The 18971-nt window shown below is 37.4% G+C and overlaps 2 protein-coding genes across 4 annotated transcripts in view; one reads left to right on the forward strand and one right to left on the reverse strand.

Annotated features, from left to right (window-relative positions):
• Positions 1-5447, reverse strand: part of gbf1 (golgi brefeldin A resistant guanine nucleotide exchange factor 1) — a 67562-nt gene extending 62115 nt beyond the window's left edge. For all 3 annotated transcript variants that reach the window (XM_079472471.1, XM_079472472.1, XM_079472470.1), the window contains exons 1-3: positions 5311-5447; positions 605-707; positions 367-433 (exon numbers count right to left, since the gene is read on the reverse strand). In XM_079472471.1, the coding sequence (XP_079328597.1) occupies positions 367-433; positions 605-700 (163 nt within the window). In that variant the 5' untranslated portion in view covers positions 701-707; positions 5311-5447. The remainder of the gene's footprint in view (positions 1-366; positions 434-604; positions 708-5310) is intronic.
• A 1381-nt stretch (positions 5448-6828) lies between these two features.
• On the forward strand, positions 6829-18705 carry pitx3 (paired-like homeodomain 3). The gene is made up of 4 exons (XM_079472855.1): positions 6829-7031; positions 12499-12625; positions 14725-14930; positions 17283-18705. The coding sequence occupies exons 2-4, from the start codon at positions 12517-12519 to the stop codon at positions 17847-17849; spliced, it is 882 nt and encodes a 293-aa protein (XP_079328981.1). The 5' UTR covers positions 6829-7031; positions 12499-12516; the 3' UTR covers positions 17850-18705.
• The last annotated feature ends 266 nt before the right edge of the window (positions 18706-18971 follow it).

Here is an 18971-nt window from a genome sequence, read left to right on the forward strand (position 1 = left end):
CCTGGTTAAATACGCTTTCGTTCTGTAGCAGGAAAGAAGCACTTTTGCGAATGCTAAATGAGTCTGTTTAGTTTGGTCCCACCTGACATGCTTTGTTCAAATAAGGTCTCAAATGGATGAAACGATGAAACGTTGCTGTGAGCGAAAGCCAAAATCTTTTGTTTGACGATTTCATATTTTGTTTGTTTGAAAGACATCTATCAAACAAATCTGTATTACAGGGATAAACAGGTAAACAATACTGCATCTTTGACAGGTGTGATTACAGAACGTGAAAGTGGCTGAAAATGGTCCCGTCAAGATATTTGGTTTAATAACTTTATTTTTTATTCATCTAACGTAATCCGAAATAAAATGGTGTCTAACCTTTTATGTTATTGAGAATCTCTTTAAGGTTGCTGAAGCTGCTGAGTAATGGATCCTGTTCTTCATCCTGTTAAGATAAATAGTTGTCTATTTAAATATGATTCATGACACCTGGGTAATTTAAATGGCACTGAATGTGGCCTTACAAAAAAACTGGTATTTCAAACGCTACAGATTATCATGCAAAAATCGAGATGATAACGAAAATCTTTAAACAAAGCTAAATTAAGTAACTTACCAAAGGAGTATGGGTGCTCCATCTAGAGTTCCTCTTGATTGCAGCAACAACAATAGAAATCTCCCCTTGAACGATGTATATATTCTTGTCCACCATAGTGTATCTAGAGAGGAAGTAGAAATGTGCATTTACACTTAAATGTAACAACAACAACTCAAACCACATATTTTTCAAGACACTTTAATGCTGTTCCTGGAGGGACTTTGTTCATTTTAAATCCTGTAATTGACACACCCATTTCAGGAAGTGAGGTGAAGTCATTAATGAAAACACAAAACTATATGATCAACCTTATGGGGAAGCTTAAGGAGGTCTTGTAAATAGTCGGTAGGCAACACAAGCAGTAACCTCTGTGCAAAAAGAAGTGCAACAAGCCCCAAATATCAGCAGCTTTCCATTATTCTAAATTGCCTTGTGGGGTCAAGACAGTAATATCAGGAAAAGCATAAAACGGTCTGAAAGACTGCAAAAGATTGTACATTATTTACTGATATCTATCCAAACCACAGTAATATCATTAGAGGCCGTCGTTGATTTAGGATCCGCAATGACAGCTACATTCACCATTTAGCCTCACAGTTACCACCACAGGGGTTTTGGTCTTAATATTGAGTTTTATATTGATATTTTACATTAAACAACAGATTAAAAGAATGGTAGAAAAACACCAGCATATGAACACAATATTATGCTTCAAATAGAAACTATTTTTGGAACGTTGCGTTCCTCTTAAAGCTGTCTGTTAAAAGTCAAGGAAATCACTCACTGCTTGTGACTCAATAGCTTCTCTATCTTTAATTATGATTTATCTTTATTTAATTTGTACATATGCAAAGTTATGCTTATTTGATTACTTTAACCCATTTCTATAGCTTAAACGTTATATACAGCATCTTATTTTATTTTCTCCTTTGCACTGTTGTTTTATTGGTGCAGTTACTTGTAGCTTGATAATTTGCTCTTATTTTTATTTGTCAGTAGTCCCTTTTCTCTGAACACAGCACAAACCGTGACCCTAAAACCGTGACACAAATCGAACCGTGAGTAACTTAAACCGTTACACACCTAGTTTCGCCCGTTATAACGCTGTCACAGTTACTGACAAATAAAATGCAGCGTTATTATAATTGAGCTCACTGATGCGGTTTTCATTCGAGTAGGCTCGCTCTCATCCAAAAGACCTGCAAAGTTTTCTCTGCTGTGTGTGTTGGGGATGGGACACATAACTGATTTTGATTGGTGTGTGTGAGTGAGTTAGTGGGGTGGGAGATAACCGCATAATTTATGATGATTGGCTTAAGCAAGTTTTCATCTTTGGCCAACCAGAGGCAGAGTCGGGCGAGTTTTCACACACAAACACAGTCGCACAGAGTAAAGTTACACCAATCAATGCCTAGGAGTCAGAAAGCAATGGCAAGAGCAACAAGTTAAAATGTTGCAAACTGGAAATATAAGCAGTACTTTTCCCACGTTATGATGGAAAAACAAGGAATGTGTATTTAACATGCAACTAATGCCCAGGAAGAAAGGCTCTACGTTGGTGGCAAGTCATTTGAATCTAATGAAGCACCTCACAATGTCACAACAAAATTTGTAGCTGAGACTTTGTCCAAACGTTACCCTTAAAACGGAGATTGTGTTTTAATATGGTCTTTGATCACACTAGCGTTTTCAAGTGTTTTCCAAATACTGCCTATCCACATTGAAACGTGCTGAAAACGCATACATCCATGCTGCGCAGTAAAACATATGACGCTACAGCCTGTGTGGCCGTTTGTTTACTTGCCTTTGTCACGACAATGTCAAGCAAAGCATAGAGCACAGTGACTTTTTTAAATGGATGGAATGATAAGGGATGCTGCCTGCAGGTAAAACTAAACTATAACATTTCCAAAGCGAATCCTCGTGCTCCGCTGTCAAACAATAACTGCGAGTAATGAAATATTCCTTCTCCTAAAAAGCAATCTAAAATATGCACAAATTAACATTCCGCTATAATACTGGAGAGCAGTCAAAACATTGGGCCTCATTCTTGAAACAGTCATAAATGAGTAAATTCCGATTAATTTCCGCGTAAAACAGAGCTTCCCGAAAACTTTCCTCCGGATTCACAAATACTTCATAAACTAACGACAGATTTCATAACAAAATAAGTGTATGTTAATGAATTCCAATGACTTGTAAACAGGACGCGCATGCACTCTCTTTTACAATTAGCATAATCCCCGCCAATAAATTACAGCTACAAAAATTACATATCTAGGAATCCTCTGGACTTCATTCTTTAGTTTGGCTAAAAAAGGAAAGTGACGAGCTCTGCGTTTTACCCAAAGTTAAAAAGTAAAAACAAAAGACAGGGCAAAAGAACTTGTGAAATATCATTATAATACATATTGCATCAAAATGCAGTGTCACCAGTCTGTCTAAAAAAAACAGTAAAACAGAAATGTGTTACTTTTATAATTATGTAACTCAGTTACTAATTCAATTATTTTACTTTATATTATAAATTATAATTTTTTATGAGAAGTTACTTATAGGAATATCTTTTTAAAAAGTTTAAGTTAAATGTTTTAATATAAAAAGTCTTTGGCCACTTAAAATCCCTATGTGTGTGTGCATACAAGATAAGGATAGAACTACCACCGCCTCATTTTGAGCCAGTAAAAATGGTCTGTGTTCATGTGATATGATCAAGCATAAAAAAATTTGATCAAGCATAAAAAATATTTTATCAGGCATTCAAAATATTTGATAACTTAATTTCTCATTTGAATTTCATCCACTATGGAAATGTGTATTGCTAGAGCTTTGATGTTTCACCATCTTGCAACAACATCCACGTATATAGTTGATGTATATAATATGTGCTTTTGGATAGACTGGTATTGAGAGGGACATTTGAATAGCTTTACGACTTTAATTTTTGGCATGGCCTTACTCTGTGAATATTAAATATATATACAGAATGTTTTATATTATGTAGAATTATTTTATGAACAAACCAGTGCATAACAAAAATGACAAAACTGTGTTTTCACAAACTGGGTGAAAACGTTACTGTCCGGTACCCTTGCATCCAAATCATTCCCCATATAGATGTACACATAATATAAACGTACAGTCAGATAGACTGTCGAGGTCAAACATCTATTTATGAAAATCAAATCCATGTAAAAACGTTGTGTTAATATATTACAAGTAGCTTTTAAATCTAGTCTTCAAGGGCCCAGCCATCCAACCAGGAATGTTTACAGCTACATACTACTAACATCCAACATCATGATGCTAATGAGAACATCTAAACGACAGTCACCCAGCACTATTGATGGGCTGTATACCGGTTCATACCGAATACCGGTGTGTATTTTCGTTATTTTATTCATTTTAAAAATACCGTACTACCATTGTATGTAGCTTAAACGATACGGAACACTGTTTCAGCAGGGTCCCTTTTCGCTTTTGCACTACCATTCAAACAGAATGCGTCATTTCTATCCTGCGGCACTACTGTATCCAAATTTTTCTATATAAACAAGCGCTAAACGGAGTCGTTTGGATGTTTTTGTGTTTCTAGATTAACCTGTTTCTCGGTATGCTATATTGAGGATTGACAGCGTGATGCGATCGATTTCCTCTCACACATCTCATTCAGCCTTCGTTTTATGATTTAAAAATATGATCTCAGGAAATCATGAAGCCATTGCGACTATGTAAACACGGCACACATCACACGCATGTTTTAATGGTAAAATTGTTACTCTTCTGACAGATGACATTCATTTTCGGGTGGGTGCACATTCTCTTGAAGTTGGGAGCACCAGTGCTACCCATAGATATGGTGCTACCAAGGAAAAAGTAAAATTCCGAGCTTTTTTCCTCTATTTATTTGCTTACATAATGTATGCAAGTTACATTTGCATAACTACCTTTAATAATTCAGTTAATACAGTAGTCTAAACGTTGCTGTTATAGTAGAGGAAGGGGTTGGTTTACATTGTGTAGCTACAAGTTGATTTCAAAATTGACCGAAACTGTCGTGTAAAATATCGTAATATGTAAACGTATGGTATACCGCCCAGCAGCACTATCCAGCACACACTGCAACAGATTCATAATCTTTAACAACAGAAACATTGTGATAAAACTGTGGTTTGGAACAGTCTTTCTCAATGAGCAAATGACGTGCAAAGGTTGATGATGATGATGATGATGATGATTGTGAATTGATTGGAGCTAAATTGATCAGTAGGCCAAGAAAGATAGCGAGGTTGATACTTTGACAGCTACAGTGCTCGTCAAAGGCACAACGGGACATTTAAATCGACATTTAACATGCCGATTAATAATGAAACAAAACCATTTATGAATAGAGAGAAAAACAGAACTGATAATGCAAACAAACAACCTGTCAACTAGCAAGTTGTTTGTCACACTGACTTTCGCGGTGAGACTACACTGACAGACACGAGAAAAGAGCCCTCTTGTCCCTCTCGTTGTGTTTTATATGACCCCCTTCCTCTTTTTAAACGCAAGCAGCTGTCATAAGAGAACATTTAAGAAAATGCTGCTGTTTCTGAGACAGCGAATCCAAAATGGCGTACAGGCTAGCTAGCTTAGCAGGCTGCAACAGTGACAAGTGAATGGATACAGCGCACAGGGAAATAATACATTCGCGAAAACTTTCGCGTTGAATAAAAGCTTACATTTAGAAAGGTCCACGTAGAGTTGTCATGCCCTGATGTTTGTCTGTAATAGAAGGCAGCTAGATCGATGTTCTGTCACCGGTGGGCAATCTCCTCCACAGGCAAATTTACTGACGTGGAAATGGTGTAGCTCACACAACCTTGATATTTCCTGTCAAATGACGACATTTCCAGCCAATGATCTTTTCACTCGGGTCCTTGTGCCTTGTCTGTTCATCCGAGGTTCCTTCGTTACCATAAAATAACATTTTGCATAAGTTTACTTAGAAAATAATATTTTACGTTTTCGGGTATTGTCGATTGACTAAAAACATGTTTCACTCATGCAAAAAAAAGGAGTCACCAATCAGATGAAAGTAAGGCGGGGCTTCGGCTGCTATCAAGGTTGGTTGAATCTTACTGATGACAAAACAAGAGGAGGTCCTCACTGAAGCGCGTACTCGTGGATTTGTTTGTCTCCTGTCATAGTCTAAACGAGCATCTACGGTATGATGCAGATTCGTAAATAAAATGAATAAAGTGTGATAAAACGTTAAGATTAACTGAGTTTACCTAACGGTTTTGCTTTTCTCTGTTGATTCTGCCAGAAACATTACAGGTTTAAGCTAGTACTGAAACTTGCGTCAATGATGCAAACCGATTGAGAAAAGTCTTTGCATGTTCTTTCAAACAATTACAGCATCCTTTAATCCTCAGGAATTACCAATGTTTTTTGTAACTGTAGTAACATAAAACCACTGATCAACTATTTTTTCTGAAATCTAAAACTCTGTCCTCTTAACTAAGACGTCAGAAGACGCATTGCCCAAGGAGGGCAGCCTATTACTAGACTGGAAATCGGACATAACATTTACTGCGTTATATAAGCCGTTTATTTCTCATTACGTTAGCTTTGTATTTGTCACGTTGTGTGCAAGCGTTATTTTGCATGTGTGGTTATGCTTGGTTGTAGAGTCAGTTTATTCTTTGAATGCAGAAACATGTATGTTCGGTCAAACCTATATGTATGGTAACTAAACTGAATTTGTGACGGAACACCGATGGAGTAACCAAACGCACAAAAATCTATGAAATTAGTTTATGTATCTAAAACGTAGCCTACAACGTGTGTGTGAATTAGTTCATTCACAAAATAGCCTACGAGTTCTTTACTCTGACTTTTGAAAAGAAAATAACAACACTCCGTGACACCTTGCGGGCAACTGGCCTATGATATTCATAGGGAATTTAGATATCTATATTTGAAATAACTAAATGAAGAATACAATAATGATGTTAACTGCAGAGGAACAAACGCGCGGTCTGTTTCATTTACAAGGTTTGAAGAAGCTGTGCATGTGATCTTAACATAATATACCTTAGCCTTGATTATGCGTGTGTGCAGCATGCCCGTGTGAGAGAGCGTGTGAGAGAGAGAGAGAGAGAGAGAGAGAGAGAGAGAGAGAAGGGGTGGGCATTCCTTTCTGCTGCGGACCTGTCGCACAAGGTATTTAGCATAAAGTCAGTCCCCCTCTGCATGGGGTTCAAGCCTTCACTCTCTGCGATAACTCTTGACAGACAACACCGAGAGAGAGAAATAAAGAGACAGGGAAAACTGTGTTTTCGCTTGCTTATCCTAAGGGACTTTTTACATGACGACTGCGTCGTTTCAGAAAAGCAGCTAACCCACGACAAAAGTTGTATATTTTTCGAGGATTACCTCTACTAGACCGGGATTTCATGTAAGTAGAATATGCATGATAAAAATCACCGTGTTGATGATTCGTGATGCGCTGGAGGAGTTGGGCTTAAATTCACAACAAAGAATTGGTGAATTCTGAGGTGTGGTGTCGGAGTAAAAGCATTCATGCACGCCGAACTCATTAAGATCCGTTTTGATTGTCGATTGCTGTGCAGTTTTCTGTAAGCGGAGACCACGATGCAACTGAGACAGATAAACAGCGTCACTTTTCGTCGTGATGAAGTTGATGTCCGACTGTGTAGAAATGTACAAACTTTAGTGCCAGTCTGTAGGCTATAGGGTCACTACGACAAGGCTACTTTAAGTTTACAACATGCAATATTATGCCCATAGCTTTGCTGCTATATTGTACGCAAATTTGGCTTTGACGTTTGTAATAAATTATTAGACTATGTATAGTAGAGTAGATCATCAGAAGATATTTTAAGCTTGATCACGATGCGTCTTGATTTTAAACAAAAAACTTTATGATGCCATTTTTTATCCAGTTTTGATTCTATGTGCAGTTTAGCACACTAAATGTACAGCACAGCTGTAGGCTACATGTTATATATAACTTTATAACAAAACCCTGAAACGCTTTATTTGTGAAACGTTTTACACGGTATTAATACATTAAATGTTCGCAGGTGAAAAGGTTAAAAAGGATATTGTTTTGTATCTTAAATGTTACACTTGTTGAAGTTAAATTCGAGTTTCATTTTCACGTGTATAAATGCGAATTACTTATTTGTGAATTTATCGTCGTTCTGTTTAACATTTGTTTGTCAAAAAAAGATTAAGAGCAGAGTAAAGCAATAGGCCCATTACAATTCTATTCAATGTATGCTTCATATTGCATAATAAAAACGGCAAGCGCAAAATAAAACGTCGTTTTATTTGCTATATATCGGTTTTAAAACATGTCGCAGAGCACATTTTCTGGAATAGTTCGTTTTATGATTAAAATAGTCATGTGATATGCACAAATGTATAGGTGGCAGGTGCTCTAAAGCCGCAAGAGACCAGCAAGAAAAAAGACTGATCGAGCTCAACTATTTCACGTACGAAATACATTTGTGAAGATTCAAAAAAGTTCAAACTATTTTGTTATTATAATTTAAAATATAGAACACATGCAAAATGTTAACATTCATTATGTCTTATTTTAATTATTTATATTTATTTTTTACTAATGATTTTGGTCATTTATTTTGTAAACAAAAATACCTTAATAAGCATTTAGATTCAGGATGTAAAATAGCCAATTAACATTCATCAATTGTGGTATTTAAAATGACGGACTATTCACCAACGGAGCAGGCTCGTTTGAATCCACGTTTCCCGTTTGTATAAATGTAGCCTATTCTCTTTATATATTTAAATGATATTTTTCTGTATGATAAATTATAGTTTTATGCAAAACTACGCTATACATCGTTAAATTAACATAGGTAATAAAATGTGTGGTTAAACCACATTGGCAGAACAGTGCATATCGCTATTGTGTTGGTCACGTCTCACACAACGTAGGCTACATAGCCTCACAACACAAACACGCGCTACGGCTCGAGCCTCGGTCATACTTTGAAATTGTTCAGATTTCCCTCAGATTTTGCTTACAACCAGCTCTCTCGAAAATGTTGGGATGTCGTCGACGACATTTCAATATCGAAAGCATTTGTGTCTCAATTAATAGTGCGCGCGTACTGTGTAATCGAAAAACATGACCGATCTTTATTCTGAGAGATGCGCATCTCCCGGTACACGGTTATCTGGAGCTGTGCGTGTTGGGAGAGCCGCGCTTTGACATACACACGCAAATGCAAATGGGTGTTAGGAGGGGAGAAATTAACATCTACAAACATTGGGTAGAAATTCCATCTGCCGCCGGCTCGAGTGGCTCCTTAATAAGTTCTCAGACAGCAAAGTGACACACATCTTAATCAACTCTTAATCCAAGGAATTAATTCTCAACGCGTTTATGAATAATTCCTGAGATAATGCAGCAGCCCGTGGAAATAGCTGTCTGCCTCTGTCGAACCAACAGATGGACCAGCAATCTTATCAAAACGACAGGATTTTACCTCTGTTATCTCTTCTTTTATTGGATATTTTCTTTTAATGAGATCGATGTCGAGTAGCCTATATAAACTGTCCCAACACACGACCTTCATTCCCCGAGCCACACATTTACGAATCTTTCAAAGACTGCGTCAACATTATCCAAATAGAATAAACACATATTGTGTCCCACTGATATATAAAGTAAAAGCCAAACAAGCCTTGGGCCAAAGCCTTGCTCAGAAATATTTCAATAATTCAAATGCACACACAAACGAGGCCTACTAATTGCCTACTACCACACATCCTCACTAGAAATAACATTTCGCTATGTCTTCTCTAGCTAACCACTCTTCAAACAAACAACTTGATTATTATTATTATTATTGTGATTTAATTTAGCTACTCACAATTAGTTGAAATGATTACTTTATACAAACCTCAAGGTCAGGTAGACCTGGTGGCTTTCCCTTTTTTGGAATTGTTATATTTAAGCATCTATCTATAATCTTCGAATGCATCTGTGACATTTGCATGGAGTCTTTGATCACCCTTGTTGGCTCTCAATCTTTAACAGACCCTGGGAGTTTGAAATGTAATAATGTCAGACTTCATGGGGCTGGGGGGGTGGGCACTGACACTTTCACCATTTAAGATGAAATAACCAGAACAGTGCATGATGCTACTGTAGCTCTGGCCCAAAGTCTGAAAGATAACCATCAAATTCAAAGTATTTTTAATATGTAGATCTTATTGTAATTCTGCATTCTCATGTGACCTTCCATGCAAACTAGCTACATTTACTAGGGAGGTTACTTTATTTGTTTATAATAGGCTAACACCAAGAGATGTGATTTTAGAGTATTTCATATTGAGTCTAAAAAATGAATGCGATGAGTTACTGCATTTATAGCAGACAACATATCAAACAAAACTGTAATAGCATTCTGTTCTGTGCACATTGAAACAAATCGTTATAATTTAACAGAACAACCTGCTTTGGCAAAGCACGTATTTGTTATCCAAATGCTTTTCTTAAGGAGTCGTTTTATTCAGGTCTGTGTATTTTTGTTTTCAGTACTGTGTACAACATAAAGCAATATCATTTTTAGGAGTGTGTTACTGAATTTAGATTTTATTTTAATTTCGTATGGACAAAGATTTTGATAACATTTTGTATAAGTCGCTATACAAAAAAATCAAAGATTGTGAAAATCAGTTGTTGATCGTTTAGGGAAACTTGATGGGAAATGTGATTTGGAGGCACTGAAATAAATGTTTTTTGACTGTTTTAGATGAAAGCATTGTAAATCAGTCAGTCATTTTAATATGTATCTGATATTTATCATATCTCTACATCCTGAGGGTCTATCACCTCATGAATACTGATTTTGCATTATAGAATTACACTGTTATCTGTTATTGAACTCCATACCTTTTCACTTTGTTATTTTACATAAGAGACAAAAAGAAAGAAACATTCCAGCATGCAGGTATATAAATGCATGGCATTTTATGACCGAGGAGACATTTTTTGTCATTGTTTAGAATGATTAAAGGATAATCATATGTAGTGGAAACCATACGTGCAACAGAGCAAAATCATATTCCCAAATAATCCCTTAGATATCTTATTATTAGTATTAAGTGGAAGGCATTGTGAGCTGTCAGGTTCCAAAGGGCTGAACAACTAGAGAGGGAGAGGGTGACTGCTCACTCAAGCAATCTTTGTTAATCAATATCTATTTATTCATTTAAGTGTAAATCTATTGCAGGGTCATAATAATGTCTGTAAAATCAATATCAGCATGAAGACTCTGTCTAACAGTGGACTAGTGATTATAAAATATGTTGTTCAACCCAGGCCTATCAAGGCATGTGGACACATTGAGCAATATTTCACCAATACTTTAATTCACAAAAACAGTTAATTGGGTTGTAATAATTACAAATTATTATCATATTTTAAGTCCATTTGTCTTTGATAAACTGTAAAAGCAGGCGTGAAAATATAATTTACGCACTGATATTAGAGGATACAAAACAAAGGTGTTTCCTCTGGAAGGTGGAACAGTTAAAAAATATATGACATAAATTACACACATAGCCCATCATAATTTTGTTTAAGCCTCAACTGGCAGACCGTATAAAAAGTGTCCTCCATTAGATACATTTTGATGATTGATGGACATTGGAAAGTCAAACGGTTCCGTAAAGGTTTTATTTCTGAATTGGCATTACTAATATTATTTATGAATATTTGATAGGCAAATACTATATTATTTAAAATAATACTGTCAATAAGAGAAATGTAGGAGAAATATCTACGCTAAAGAATAATTAATAAACCTCTAAGAAATCAATCTTGTTTGATCTACAAGGTTACTGCAGTCAAATGTTCACACCTTTAACAATTTATGAATCCGTCAAGGGAGCGAAAGTCGTATAAACAAGGGAAGCAAATGACACGTGGCTTTTCGGTACAGTCGGTAAAGTGCAGGACGCGGTAAGAGAGTGATTGTGTCTCCATATGTAGGGTGTTAAGTGCCGTTATATAAATAAGCGACATGTTATTTTAGGATCTATTACGATGCTGTTATTTAAGGCTGTTTGGTTCACGTAATTGTCAACTTTGTGTGCCGCGTGGCTTAAATAAAGACACGTCCAGGTCGTCTTCAGGCAGAGATGTGGACTGCAGCAGTAAATGAATGAACTTCCTGTTTCTGCATTCTGGAGATTTGCAACACCAAATAAAACATCTGATTTGATATGATGAAACCGTGCACAAAAAGTCAATGTTTTATCGTGCATTTTGTTGTTCAGGTTTCCGTACAGCCACGTTGTTTATTTTATCTACAAACATTTACTTTTAATTAATGTTTATCTTTTATCTCGGTTCCCGTCATTCGTTTTTGCAGAAAAAACTAAAGATTATATAAATTTGATCAGGTTTCATATAAAAAATATAGTTATTGTAATCCTCTTTATTCGTTTAAAACCGCTTTATGCAAAATATTGTATGACAAATATGTCATTGTACATTTTGGTCTCATTTTACGTTCTTCAAACAAAATGCGTATGCCGCGATATTATAATACCATTGACTTATTTGGCTTTTAATATTCTGAGCAACAATAATTGATACTATAGTGTTATATTTGAGTATTAAAAATGACAAAATTAAAGCCGTTATTTAATAAAATGAAGTTCAAAATGGAATATTTGTTTCTGACTTTCCTCGCCAGCGTCAAGCACGAGTGGGAATAAAACGAGACGTGTCACAGTGAACCTAAGTAAACAAATGAAGTGAAGGGGTTTTTTCCTCCGGGTTCAGCTTGTGTGTATGATGTAGACTATCGTTGAAATGAATTGTCATTCATGTAAATATGACGATGTGTTCGCAGAGCCTGGCGGTCGAGGTTATGGATTTTAACCTTCTAACGGACAGCGAGGCCCGTAGCCCGGCACTGTCTCTCTCTGACTCCGGGACTCCTCAGCACGATCCTGGATGCAAAGGCCAAGACAACAGTGGTCAGTTTATGTGTATACATCACACAACTTACAAAATATGGAACCATTTTGCGCAGTAGATGAAAATATGCAATAAACGCATATTAAATTATAAAAAAATGAAAACATAACATTTAATATATTTTTACTTTTCTCCTGTTTCGCCTCTATCGCGGTCGATCGTGCCAGTGGTCCAGCCCAGTGCACGACCGAATGGCGCATTTGATTCTTGTTTTCAGGTTAATTCTTGTTCAAGTTGAAATGGACGTGTAATAACAACTCCGCATCTTTGGGCGTCGTTTTGAATAAGCCGGCTTCATTTGAATCAAGCCTGCGATTTACAGATGTGTGATAGTCTACATGGTGTGATAGCTCCGTGCATGGACAGTCGCCATGTGAAGACGAACCCGGCCACCCAATCATGTGCTACACGGCGCATAAATTATTCATTCCTGTGCAACCTCAAATTTGGTATCCAAATCACTTAGGCAATAGGCCCGTGCGAATAAACCCAAGCACCTGTGAAAGAGCAAATCTAAGACGGCGATACGCAATATGCACTGATGCGCGCTTTACCGAGACACTGCACGACAGAAGACCTTATAAGAAAAAGTGAGTTCGCTTAAGTTACTGTAAATAGATTGGTTCAATTGCACAGGCTTTCACTCTTCGAAACGTTTTAAAAACGCGCAAATCTGTAAACATCGAAACGAGTTTCGCTCAGTTATCGTTTAGGAAGGCTATATAACTACATTCGGGTTTTACATTTTTAAGTGTGTGTTTCAATATCGGGAGCGTATTTTAGCTTTAATTATTTAATAATTTGCTAAAAATATATTTTTTAAATGAAACGTAATTTTCGTCAGCAGATGACTTTGGATGACATTATAAGAAAAGATCGTCTTATCCAGAAGAATCGCTGACTGGTAATTCATTGTAAATGTCATTTTATATACGGTTTTATTTAGGTACTGTGGATGTTACTCTGTGTTATGCAGAACAATAAATACTTCGTCCCCAACCCCTCCACTAATGTATTGCCGCTTTAAAGACACGTCAAAGCTAAATGTTTTACACGTGCGTGTCTAAATCTTTTAACTTGAATGCTCCATGTCAAATAGAAATTGTAAGCTTTAACAACGGATTCGTTCCTCTGCTTTTAAGAGGAAAAATGCATTTTTATGAATGGTAAAATAACGTATTATTTCTAAATTATTAATATTATTTTACACTGGCATTTAAAACCAGAGAAGGAACTCGGTCTGAACTGCATAAAATATCAAAACATGTATTTGAAAGAATCAAACAGCGATGTGTTTTTTCTTTCTTAAAGTGTTGAACGAATGATGAAGATAAACTCGTTTCATTTTAGTCATCTGCGCCATAATCCACAATGTAACTTTAGACATTATTTTATAAATAACTAAACAATAAATCAGTAAACTCAAGAGGTGAATATAGTGACCGAAAAAATGCTGTTCTGAGTTAAGCCATGAGAGAAGATAGATTAAGATAGGTTTTCTTGATTTCTCTGCCATTCCTTCAGCATCTGTGTGTCCTCCAGGTAAAATACACCTTAACGTTGCTCATCATTATCAGTGAGATGAGAATTCGTTTTATTTTGGAGTTATGCTGAGCAGATGAGCTTGTAAGAGTTAAAGGGTATCCGTCCGCAGATGGCAGCATGATGTCTTATTGGTTTTCCTGGAGGCCCTGTGGAGTCCTGGAAAGCTTTGCTGATTAGTTAGAACTGCTCCTAGAGAGTTAAGCTCTTGCCAAACAGCCCCAAACCTGCCCTGTCACTAATGGCTGATCCCAGGATTATGTGGCCAGCTAATTTAGCCCTTCTGTGGGGTCTTCAATTTGCAATGTGCAGAACTCTACACCAGAGAGGAAGGATTTTCGTCCGACGTAGATAAAAACAATTTGGGTCTTCAGTTAAACAAATTAAAGAAAAACTAAACAAAAACTTGAAAATAATATTTGTTTATCCACAGCTTTGCATAGTTTGCGTTGTTTGTTTTACCGTGTGTTGTATGACAAGTAATTTTACTCAAATGCATAGTATGTAAAGTGTTGCAAATAAAGTAATCATATTTGGATCTGGTGTTCGTGAGCAGACACAGAGAAGTCCCATCAGAACCACACGGATGAGTCGAACCCAGAGGACAGCTCTCTAAAGAAAAAACAGCGCCGGCAGAGAACGCACTTCACCAGCCAGCAGCTCCAGGAACTAGAAGCCACCTTTCAGAGAAACCGCTATCCTGACATGAGCACACGAGAGGAGATCGCCGTGTGGACCAACCTCACAGAAGCGAGAGTACGGGTACGTGTCCGCGCCAGACTGAAACACTGTATGTGACATCAAACATTTTTCTGGCTGTGAACTTTTGCGAAGAGAGGGTTCGAGAAAGATAAGGAGTTATGCTCGCTATGCGGTCACAGAGGTGGATTTGGATATTGCGTGCAATGAATGGGTGCCCTTTTGAACCATGGGACATAAATTATATGTCTGTGCTATTTCAGGATTCTCACTTAAACACACAACATCAGATTGCGACGTTTTCTCAGCGGCCAGTTAAATAGAGATTTAAGCGAAATCCTTCGTGAAAGTTTTTGACCCCCTGTAAATTTGGTCAGTGAAGCACAACGGAGAGCAGGTGGGCTCCCATTCTGAAGGATGACAATACAATTGCTATCTCTTTGGCTGGCTCACATCTAATGGATCAGATTCATGTTGGACAGAGGAAAGGTCACATAGCACGCAGTCTTAGTTGTTATTTTGAAAGAACAACACAGTTAGAGATACCCCTATCCTAATGTCTATTGGTGGCCTTCTGAACTGTGTATGCATGTCACTAATCCTGGCTGGAACCTTATGCCACATATTCCACATGCTTCCGCTGTCATTTTGATTTACGCAATTGATAGTGTATGTGCTCCTAATAAACACACAAACCCTAAATCACGGCCCTGACCTAATGCCAGCTTGACCCCGGGCTGCTTTAAAAACTCTCCGCAGTGGACCACACAGGACTCGGAAGGTTTCGTCTCCACGTGCTACAGTCACTGCTTGGTTTTCACATTTCACACCAGTTTTGTGGGAAAATGCAAACATTTCAGTCATTAGCAAACATTAAAGTTCTAGGACAATCACCAGTAAAAGCAGGCAAAACTTTATGAATGCACACATAAATGTATTTAATCCAAATGCACGAAATACGTAATATGCCAAAACTAAAGGTAGGGAACACACTGATCATCAAGCTATATTTGACATTCGGTTATTTTGGTAAGGCTTTAAACACCATTGCGAGAGTGTCAGTGGAACATTTACAAAGGAGGGTATTCCCTCTCTCCCAATATAAAGTGCTATCATTTACAGTATGCTGGATAAATGATGTCATGAAATATTCCCAGACAACAGACGGAATACTACACAAAAAAATACTCTTTCAAAAATGTCACCTTTGCCCCTGAGGAGTGCATATTAGTACCTCATATTTGGACATAATGTACATCGGTAGCTAAATGGTAACTTTTTAAAAGGTACTGTCCTGTGACATCTTTTGGACCTTTTTTAGCAGTGTATGAGCACTTTATTATTGGATTATTGGGATTAACATGTGGTGAAAATTCTTCTTAGAAAGTCATAATATCCATAATATTTATCTAGAGAATAATATGTCATGAGCATTTCATTAAAATGAGGAAATGCCGATGATCCACATATTTCATTGATCCAGTAATGGATTAGATTGTGGCAAAACTATTTTGACATGCCTCTGTCATAAAACTGTTGCGGCATGTAAAGGAACCTTGTACATAAACGAAGACACTGCTTTAAAATCGAAAAATGAATAAGAGCTTTAGAGTGACTTTTAGTGTTTTTCTTTGCTAATTACAAACTATGAACACTTAGATAAGAAAAAGATCGGAGGATGAAGTGGAGTTCACGGAAAATAAATTTAAATTTTCACAAAAAAAATGTAATCCACATAATATCCCCTAAAAATAGGATGTAAAATTGACTAAATGTGAGGGAAGCTTTTTAATGACATTTCTCATGGAAGAAATTCATAATAAGTGAATAAATTTGTTTAATAAATGAAGCACTTAAATTCTGTCTCGCAGAACTTTTCTATTAGACAAAAAGCATTAAAAACGGAATATTGAAGTCAAACTCTATATTATGAGCACATACTATACTACAGTAATACAATGTACTGCGTTTTTAATTTGCATGTTTCGGAGTAATTTTGTGCATCACAATTATTAAAGTGATAATTCCCCCAAAACTGAAAACACTGTCATCATTTACTCACCCTCACCCTGTTCCTAACCTGTATACATTTCTGTGTTTGGTTGAACACAGAGAAAGATATTAGAAATACATTTCTGGGGCACCATTGACTACCAATGATTATATAAATTATTTTGTTCGGTTGAACACAAAAGAAAATAGTTTGAAGAACTTTTGACGATCATTTCAATGGTAGTCAATGGTGCCCCAGAAATCTCAGTTGCTAAAATTCTTCATCTCTTTTTGAAATTTGTACAGGTTTGGAAACTTGAGGTTGAGTAATTCATGTATGGGAGGACTTTCCCTTTAATACAGATTTTTCTGAAACGTCTTTGAATTGCACCTAAAATTGTATTTACGTTGTCTCTCGAACAGGTGTGGTTTAAAAATCGCCGCGCCAAATGGAGAAAGCGAGAGCGAAACCAGCAAGCCGAGCTTTGCAAGAACGGTTTCGGCGCCCAGTTCAACGGACTCATGCAGCCATATGATGACATGTACTCGGGCTACTCCTACAACAACTGGGCCACCAAGAGCCTGGCCAACAGCCCGCTATCAGCCAAAAGCTTTCCTTTCTTTAACTCCATGAATGTAAGTCCCCTGTCCTCGCAGCCGATGTTCTCCCCACCCAGCTCCATCCCCTCCATGAACATGGCCTCCTCCATGGTGCCCTCGGCCGTGGCTGGGGTTCCGGCCTCAGGCCTCAATAACCTCGGAAACCTGAACAACCTGAACAGCCCCACCCTCAACTCTGCAGCGGTTTCAGCAGCTGCGTGCCCTTATGCCACCACGGCCAGCCCGTACATGTACAGAGACACCTGTAACTCCAGTCTAGCCAGCCTCCGGCTCAAGGCCAAACAGCACGCCAACTTCGCTTATCCCGCCATGCAGAACCCGGTGTCCAACCTAAGTCCCTGCCAGTATGCTGTGGACCGGCCGGTATGAAGCCCCAGCGTCCATTCCTGACCCGACCCGAAACTAATGCCCGGCGTCTCCCCTCCCAACCTTCTGCTCCACCCCACCCCCATCTCACTCCGAGGCATCGTGAACTTGTTATGAATATGTGGTTTTCTGAAAGGACCGGCGCCACAGGAAAAGCTCAGCGAGAACGGCGCGAGAGCGTTAACCTCACAATGGACCATGCCTCAAAGAACTCATGCAAAAACATGTCGAGACTTTGTTGCTGAACCGACCAACTGTTTAAAAGCTTTTGTCCACTGCAAGATTAGAGTGAACTACAAAGAGGACCGAAAAACTTTCACTGCACTAATGGAAAGACCTCGACTCTCTCGCCATCAGCGATACCGCAACAAGAGGGTGTACATAATGGATTGTGTATTGTATGTGATAAAAAAAATCTGAAACGTAGTATTTTATTGATAAGAGACGCATGTTAACTCAAGAGCAAAGCCTGGGTTGATGTGCCATGATGTACCTCCTCGAAGAATTTTAATCTTTGTTGTGAATTCCATTCACCTAAGGTCAGAGGTCAGGGGTCAGATGTTGTTGTAAGACGACATAAAGACAAAACCTAGCAGTGAGTAGTTTGAGAAGAAAAGAAACACGTCAAACTCTGTAAGGAGCGGAAAATTAGGACTTAAAAAAAGAAATAACTAAAAAGCCATTGAGTAAATAGATTTGTGTGGTGTTTTAAAAAAGGGAGTCTACGATTGTAATATAATGTATGTAAGAGTGCAGTTGTTATAAAACAAACTTTTTCCTGGTGTAGCCTGCTTTGTCTCATTAAAAAAATAAAATAAGCAATTATTTGTTTTTATGAATAACACAAAAGATACCAATGACAACGAGTCAAGTCTCTCTTTAAAAAGGGGCATCACAATATTCCGGTATTGGCAATAACCATGATATTAATAAGCAATATTGCGTTCATTCTGCAAATATGATATTTCAGTGCCAATATCTGGTTTATTAATTCACATAATGACTATTAATATTGAACATCAACATGGTGATGTTTTTTGGTATTTTCTATATAATGAGCACAAATTCATTGCATTTTCTTGTGCTCTTTTGATATCGACCCTGATCTGCTGTTTTTAAACTCTT

The sequence above is a fragment of the Barbatula barbatula genome (genome assembly GCF_947034865.1).
Source record: "Barbatula barbatula genome assembly, chromosome: 14".
In the NCBI taxonomy this organism is placed as follows: Eukaryota; Metazoa; Chordata; class Actinopteri; order Cypriniformes; family Nemacheilidae; genus Barbatula; species Barbatula barbatula.